Genomic DNA, 8,634 nt, shown 5'->3' with positions numbered 1-8,634 from the left:
TATATATATATATATATATATGCACGCTGTTGTTGGTACAGGAGCGAATGCCGGCAAGTATGCGTATACGCATGGAAGTGAGTTTGAGGACGCGTGTTTGTGCACAGCTGTATAAATGTGTATATTTCTGTATATACGTATATAGACTGAGAGGGCAATTGGCAGAGGATTAACGGGTGAGTTTAATGTATTGATAACTAATATAGTATAAATCTTTTTATTATTATTTGTTATTACTTCATGTTTTGTACATGATTTCTGAGCTGCTTGATGTGAATTCGTGTATTGAAACAAATTTTGTATTTTGAGATAGTCATTATACAAATAATAACACACGCATTGGTTCAATATCACTTCTTTATTGTTAGTCAATAGGTTAATTACCTAATTATCTAATCGCTTCCTTGCTTAATGTCTTCTTCAAACAATAAATTGCGTGCTTTTTTTTTTATCAAAGTTCTTTTATCGCTAATCACGACCACAGCAATGATTTGTCCTCGCACTTCCAGGACAGTTTTGACTCTGCCTGTGAGTTATTCCTACACCTGTGTATATGTAGATGTATGGTCGCTTACAAGACAAAGGAAGGATGAGATTAGATGAAGAGTATGTGTGCGTGTGCGAGCATGTACAGTTGTAAGTGTACACTCGTTTGCCAAACTTATGTATGTCTGTGACTGTGTAGGCATTGGTCATCCGTGGTCCGGCCTTATTATTCAAGGTCAGTTTCAGCTAAAACCTGCTTGTCATCCCATAAAGGTCTATGAGTGTAGTTTCTTATATCGGGGAAAGGGAGAGAGAGAGTAAAAGGAGATAACAGAATTGAGCGCGCGCTGCGTGCGCGTATGGCCAACGTAGCCAGTTTTATACGCGTGTGTGCATGTCTGTAAGTGTGTGCGCGCGCGCGCATATGTTGGTTCTTGTACGAGGGTGTTTACGCGCGTGTGCCTGCACGTATATGTGCATGTGTATTAGAATTGTTCATAGTTACATGTATTTATCTGTACGGATTTCCTTGTATCTTGCTGTCACTCTAATCCTATACTACATGTACCAAACACACACACACCACCACCACCTCCATCACACACGCATATGTAGTTTACATGGGTAGTTACAGTAATGGCGTTGTAGCTCTATTAATTGCTAAGCATATTTTCTAATGGCGATTTCTTACGTGTGAGAACAGATCCAAGTACCTCTCGGGTGTTTAGACAAGATTTCGATACTTAGATGATTATGTGATCCAGCAAGCTGCCATGTTGATCATCAGCATGCTGCTAAATGAATGATTCTCAACCGGGGGTCCACATGGCCCTGGTTGGGGCGGGGGGAGTGCGATAAAAGATTTACTTTTTAAAAAGTTTGTACAATAAATTGGTCATGCTTCTACAATTCACAAAATATTTTAAATATTTTGTAGTTCCTAATAATATTTAATTATAAAAATATAGTAAGAGTCTTTTCTTTAACATCAAATGGTTATGGCGGTCAATCCAAGTAAAATAGGAATTAGATAAAAATGGTTGAGAATCACTGATCCTAAGTATCAACAACTGTTTCTGGTCATTATACTCCCACCAGTGTTCATTCATGGATCTACCAGTCTGTTTACCAACTAACCGCGCAAAATGTCAAAGGGAGTAATAAAAATGATTTAGCTTTCAATGGTACGGATACCTTGAAAAATGAATTGGTATGTCCCTTGTGAAAATAATTAATAAACAGCCTATTTTGCATTCTCCAAAACTGAGGTTTTCACCTTCCCTGGCCATTTTAAGAGCATGTGAAGAGGGGTTTTTCCACTGCACAGATTGACTCTTTGTCTCTGGCTCAAATTGATGGATTAGGCAAAGTTCAAGTAAATCAGCTAGATTTGCCTTAAACAAAGTCAGATTTCCCTGTGATGTGATCAGCCCGGTGCGCTTTTGATCAGGTATCAGATGATGTGGCAGCCACCGAGCACAGGCCTTCGTCATGCCGAATTCATGGTCCATAATATTTTCGACTCTCAAGGGATATGCTAATAGCATTGCCGAGCTGATTTATAGTTAATCGGCTGTCATCCATGAACATATAAAGAAGATCAATGCTTCCTCGGTGGCGGCAGTTACTGGGCGTCCAGACCATGGTTCATATTCAAAACTCTCTCTACCCCCTTAAAATTCAGCCGCCTACTTTTGCACTCATGATAAAGCTGGTGCATCATCCCCTAATGTAGCAACCATGTTAACTTGAATGTCCTTGGAGGGAGGGGGATGACCCCTTTTTCTACAGGTACTTGATAACACTACGGTGCTAAATTTTGTCGATTTGCAAGAGAAGTTGCTATTAATTACGTTAAAAGCGTTCTTTGAACAGTTAGATGTCGTTTACCATAAAAGAAACAATGTTTATTAAAAGGAAAGGTTAACATTAATGCACGCAAGATTTCACAGCTCTGTCATCATAGCCTACAAAATTTCCAGTTCATCCTCATAAGTTGATTGTGTTTCAACACAGGATATCTGGAGATGTAAATGAACAATAATAATTTTGCACATGTTGCATATATTGTACGTATTACATAACTTTGTATGCAGTTTGGAATAAACAGTTTTTATGGATCTTTTTTAAAACGGGGGTCACATTTTTCATTAACGAAACACTTTGAAACTTGGAACACTGGTAGAATGTGTCATATAAAACATCTTTTTCTCTTAGTCTTCTTAAAAAAAAAAGAAATCCATAAATTATTCCATGTTAAAGTTGTCGTATTTCTGTAATTTCAACCAATCACTGACGTCCATTCAGCCGATATACATTAAGTGCCGACTACATAAACAAACGATTCTGAAACAATTAACCCTAACCCTAACCCTAACTCTAACCCTAACCCTAGGGTTAGAGTTAGGGTTAGGGTTAGGCTTAGGCTTAGGGTTAGGGTTAAAGCAAATTTAAAATGAAAAAAAGCAAATAAAACGAAGAATCGTTTGTTTATGTAGTCGGCACTTAATGTATATCGGCTGAGTGGACGTCAGTGATTGGTTGAAATTATCGAAATAAGACAATTTTTTACATGAAATAAATTCGAATACAAAAACATTTTTCTGTTCTATAACACAAAATAGATAAGTATACGAAGTTTGAAAGTCTTTCGGTACCAAAAACACTACGTAAAACATTAATGAAAAATGTGGCCCCCGTTTTAAAAAAGATCCGTTTTTATTATAAAGAAAATCATAAAACCGATTAATTTCGCTTTTCCTTTTCCACCACTCGTTTCAGTCATTTGACTGCGGCCATGCTTGTAACGCTTGTATTTTCGAAGACTGCCCTTCGTAGTTAATTAAAATATAACCGTAAACGTTTATATTTTATCTTGCTAGCCGGGTCCGTTAGAGGAGCTTTTCGTAAAAGCCACATGATTATATCAATCCGTATATTACACTACAAATTTGTGCGTGTTTGCGTGCGTGCGTGTGTGCGTGTGCGTGTGCGTGCGTGTGCGTGTGCGTGTGTTTTTAAACTTGTGGCAAGCTTATTCCCATATCCCAGAGATATCAGGCTCTATTTTCTGAACAGAACAGATAGCCACCTCGTCGAATATGTCAACTCATTTATGGAGTCCACTCACGTTGAAAGCGCGTGGAATTTCTTTAAATGACCATAATTTTAATTTCGTCCTTTAATCATGGTTTTCATAATTAGCAGGAATTTTCAAACCTCGAAACTTTTCGAAATAACCCCGCCCCATCCTACTTTGTCTTGTTTCCTTCTGATATTTCTTGTTTATATAACTGCAGCTACAACTATAAGAGCAAATATATTTGCATATTTGATTCGGTTATCTTGTCATTTCACTGTCCGCTTAAAATTGCAATTACGACAATAACAATAGTAACAGAGGTGCACTTGGTGATGCCGTAGATATTTGTTTAAAATATGATATTTAAATGATGTGATAATAACCATTATACATGACACTCGACTTGAGAACAAAACCAAAAACTGGTATGATAAACAGTAAATTTTTTTTCTAGACGTCACGAATATTCGCATGTAAGTTTTTATCACTGTGTGTATGATGCAATATCGAAGAATACTTAAGTATATTCCTCGTTTTAAAATTCATTAATATTTTAAAGAAAACTGCAACAGTTTAATAGTATTTGAGGTATAAAAATAATTTAGTTGTGTTCGATTCTGTATACAAAAGGCACTCGAATGATCAAATCTTGTACGAGCTATAAACTTATGTACGCACATACTTTAAGAATATATTTTTTTAATGCATTTTGCAGCTTTCTCAAGAATCGCTAATCAAGTTGTTATGTTACTAATGACTCGCCTGTAACTCTTGTCTTTTGATTTGGAAAATTTCTTTTTAAATCTGTCGCTTATTGTAAATCCGCCATTATCTATTTCTCTATCACTTATCGATAATTTTTTTCCGGGCGAACTTTGATCTGATGTCTTCTGGGGCTTGCGCTCTTTGACAGTTTTCTCACTTATAACCGTTGAATCTACAGATTTGACTGGCATTCGGGATTTGTGAGAACCGTTTACGTTTGATGCCTTATCCATGGAAGTACTGCTGAGTCTCTTTTTGTTATTGGTAGTGATGTTACTATTATTATTTTTAACATCAGTGTGTTTATTTTCTTCGTATGCAGAGCTATTTTTCACTTTTTGATTGGTAGTCTTCTCGGATGGCGTCCGAGGCATCCCCATAGAACGCCGTATACTATTTGTTCTCGAGAAAGGAGACGGGGTATTTGTTTTTAACGAGGAATGAAGCAGCTTTGTATTACAACTTGAGCTACTTGAATCTGTTTTCCTTTTCGGCAAACTAGATGATTTAGCAAGCGAAGGTTTGACACTACCCGAGCTTGATTTTGTACTTGATGCAGGTGTACTAGATAAGCTACTGCTATTTATACTTTCTTGAGTATTCGCAGTAGATTGTTTGGGATCTTTTTTAGCTCTTGATGATGCGGTAGGTGACATGAAACTTGATGTATGACTTCTGTTAAAAGAAGTAGATCTTGTTATTTTTGATTCGGCCGAAGGGAGTTTGCTGTTGAGAGAGTTGGTTGCTCGAGGTGAAGAAATGGGTTGCAATTTTGTAACATTTGAGGAAAACCCGAGTTTCGATGACGTAAGAGATGCAGTTGATTTTGCAGTTGTTCCAGCAATTGACCGTCTAAGAAAAGTTTGGTTAATTCTTTCGTTTTGAGGCGACGATGACACACTTTCTGTTGAACCAGACTTGTTTAATTGTGAGCTGACTGGAACATGTTTCCCCGAACGATGTGAACTGCGAGAAAAACTAGAACGTTTGATTGTTGGTTGAAGCTCTAGAGATTCCTTTATTACTTTCTTTTTACTGCTAGATGTTTTCTTCATGTAACTTGGAATACTAGCGGTCTTTGGTGTTGTCTTAGGTGATACATTGCTACTATCAAGCATTTTAATAGAGTCCTTATCAGCTGTGTCAGAAACAGTTTTATCGGGTGTGTTTGTAGATACTGACAACTGCCTCACTAAAGGTGGTTTTGTTTTGTTCTCCATTGTATCATTCCAATGATTATCTTTCGAATAATCTCCACCTTTCTTCAATAAAGGTGTTGAAAAGTTAGCCTTTCTGTCTATGAATAGGTTTTCATTCAAAGTTGAAGCATTCACACGAACAGTTGATTCTGTCCAAGATTCTGTCCGTTGTTTGCGAACATCTGATTCGGAAACATCTGTTGCCACCCTATTAACAGTTATAATTCCAGATTTAAGGTTATGTCGAGTACTATCAAGTTCAGTCCCATGTTTAATGAAATCAGGTTCTGTTCGATGTTTATTACTTTCTGATTTCCTATAATTGATTGAAGTACCGTAGCTAGATTCCAAGTCCAAATTACTACTAACTGAAGTCCTCTGGCTTATGGTCTCGCTCATAGTTTCAAACCCTTCATCTTTGTCAGAAGCAGAGGCTACACTGTTTCTACAACTGGATTCGTTTTTAAATCCACACTCAGAATTTGACATCAAAACTCCATGCTCTAGTTTATTACTACTATCTGTATTCTTCAGTTTCTCTGTTTCACTTATGCAGCTACTCTGACTCCTACGTTTTTCCTGTCTCTTAAAACGCCATTTCGCCAAGATAAGGGTTGGGTTTACTTCGTCTTCACATGAGGTAATAGGAGAAGTGTTCTGGTCTATTAGATATGACGAATTTTCAATCAAACTATGAACGCGGTGAGGTCTTCTTTCCACTGTAGCAGTAGAGTTGTTCACCGAATAATTCAAACTCGGATTATCATTGATTTCTTCTGTTAATTTTTTTTCTTCTGTTCCTCTTCGTTTATCATTTGTTTCATCATTTTCCGCATTGGGTTTTATTTTGTGTTCAAATAAGTTATTTGACTCATTGTCACTATAATTCTCTGCCTGCAAAGTTTCGGTTGAAGTCGATTTCACCGATAAGCGACTAGAGTTCTTTGATGAATGCCGAACATTTTCGACAGGCGTTTCATTCTCGCTGTCATCATTTCCTTTATATGGGAAATGACCCATGCAATTGCCTCTTAAATTATTCTTCTCCTGAGATGTGTCTGGTGTACTTCCACTATTTGGCCCCTTTTTCATATTAGATTTATTGTTATTTTTTCGTGCTACAGATTCAAAGGATTTTGATCTATTCATTGATCCTTGAGGCATTAAATTTTGAAGAGCACGATCGACAGACTCCTTTTCTACGTTACTACGACAGCGCCCAGTCGAAGTATGTTCTTTGTCTCCGAATCGCTCTGCGAGAAACCTTCTTTTACCTGTTAGCTTTTGTGATCTTTCTTCTTTGCGAGTTTTAACTCTTTCGCTCTCTCCAGTGCTGTCACTTCCAGATCGAGACCGTGGTGTTTTTACTTCCGAATTATTTTCAAGATAGTTTTCTCCGGACACACTGTGTGCAGTTGATGTAACTGGTTGATTGTGAGTTTGCAAAGCATCTTCGATTTCATCTGTTGATAATTTCCGTCTTATCTTACGTCTATCACGACGTAACCTATTGTCTTTGTCATTAGGTGAGTCTGACGAAGTTAATTTTCTTTTCGCTTCGCTTTTTTCTTCCGGAGATAGATGTGTTTCAGTTTCATTTTTCTCACTGTTGATTCTGTCCATCTTCTTCAGCATAGAGTCCATGTTTTCAGGATCTAAGTTCGTTTGCCATTGCCGACTAAGTTGTGATCTAACAGATACAGAAACGCGATTTCTATCTGATGAATAATGTTCTGGAGTTACCATATTGGAGTCAACAGGTTTTTCCAATGAACTACCTGACTCCAAAAGTTCATCCCTTGTAAGTACATACGGAGATTTCGGTTTTACGCCACTGTTTGTTTTATCCAGGTTTATCACACTGTTGCCGACTTGTTTCGTGTTCATTTTACACGAATCCTCTCCATCTCCAGCCGATTTTAGTAAATTTGATCTTTCTACTCTCGTAGGGCTTCTGAGCCCTAATACCTGTGTTGGCGAGGAAGGTTGAGAATTTTCATCACCATGATAATAATCTTTACTGTAATGTTTATAGGAGGTAGATAAACTGGGTGTTCTTTTAAGACAATTTCTGTCATACCGTTGTTCTTTTGCCACAACAAGTGCTTCCCTTTTTTTCACTGCCCGATCTATATCTCTCTTTTCTAGAGCGCTCGCCGATTTTCGAAGTGACTCTTTTATTGGTTTGGCGGTGGTTAAAGTGTCTGATTTGGCTCTTCCGTCTACAAGAGGTACTTTATCTTTATTCAAGAGAAATCTCATGGAGTCGATAGAGTCGTCGAACATAGTTGGAGACGGCCCTCTTTCGCGTTCAAAAGTAATACTTGTGTTTCTCCTAACCAAACGCTTTTGATTTCTTGGATGACCATGATAACTTCTCCTGAATGCTATTTGATCTGATCCATTGCCCAAATACTCAAACAATTCGTCGTCATTTCCCTTTGAGTACCTCATTCGGCGAAAACTTGCTCTGTCATCTTGACTGCTGCCAAGACTTTCTGTATCAGTATTGTTCTCACTTGATGCTTGTCTGCTTCCTTGACTTGTACATAAGCTGTCAGAACTGTTAGAGCGAAAATTGTTTTTGTGCTTTGATTTGCGCATACTTTTTCTTCCGAACCCTAGACGGATAAAATCAGACGCAGGTTCATCTGTCAAGTTGCTATCTCCATTCATAAATTCCGATTGATTACTATCACTATTTTGGGTAGTTTCACTGTCGCTGGACATGTAAGAAGTTATTTCACTTATACTGTCAGATGTTCGAACAGACGAATTATCACTGATGAAATTGTGGCTACCAAAACCGCTGCGGACATCAGCAAGCAGCATATCAACAATAGAACCCTTTTCCTTTTGCAAGAGCATTTCTTCTGCGAAAAAGAATAAAAAAATAAATAAATAAAAATAGAAGGCCATGAAATAAAAATAAAAATTACATATATAATATAAATATCTGATAAATAAGACACGAAAGAGTACAAAATACAGTTGTAATGAAAATGAGAAAAACAATATTAAAAATATATTCCAAAGTATATTTGGGTGGTAACAGCTGATTTTTCCATTAAAACAAACACAAATTATATATATATAATATAT

At 37.2% G+C, this 8,634-nt stretch overlaps 1 protein-coding gene across 1 annotated transcript in view; it reads right to left on the bottom strand.

Annotated features, from left to right (window-relative positions):
• Positions 1-2,371: 2,371 nt before the first annotated feature.
• Positions 2,372-8,634, bottom strand: part of LOC106875212 (formin-J) — a 190,854-nt gene continuing 184,591 nt past the window's right edge. Inside the window, exon 16 of the mRNA XM_052973496.1 lies at positions 2,372-8,405. Coding sequence (XP_052829456.1) covers positions 4,303-8,405 — 4,103 coding nt within the window. The 3' untranslated portion in view covers positions 2,372-4,302. The remainder of the gene's footprint in view (positions 8,406-8,634) is intronic.

The sequence above is a fragment of the Octopus bimaculoides genome, chromosome 16 (assembly GCF_001194135.2).
Source record: "Octopus bimaculoides isolate UCB-OBI-ISO-001 chromosome 16, ASM119413v2, whole genome shotgun sequence".
Classification (NCBI taxonomy): domain Eukaryota; kingdom Metazoa; phylum Mollusca; class Cephalopoda; order Octopoda; family Octopodidae; genus Octopus; species Octopus bimaculoides.
The sequence above is the reverse complement of the archived record's forward strand: the minus strand, read 5'-3'. Positions and strand labels throughout refer to the sequence as shown.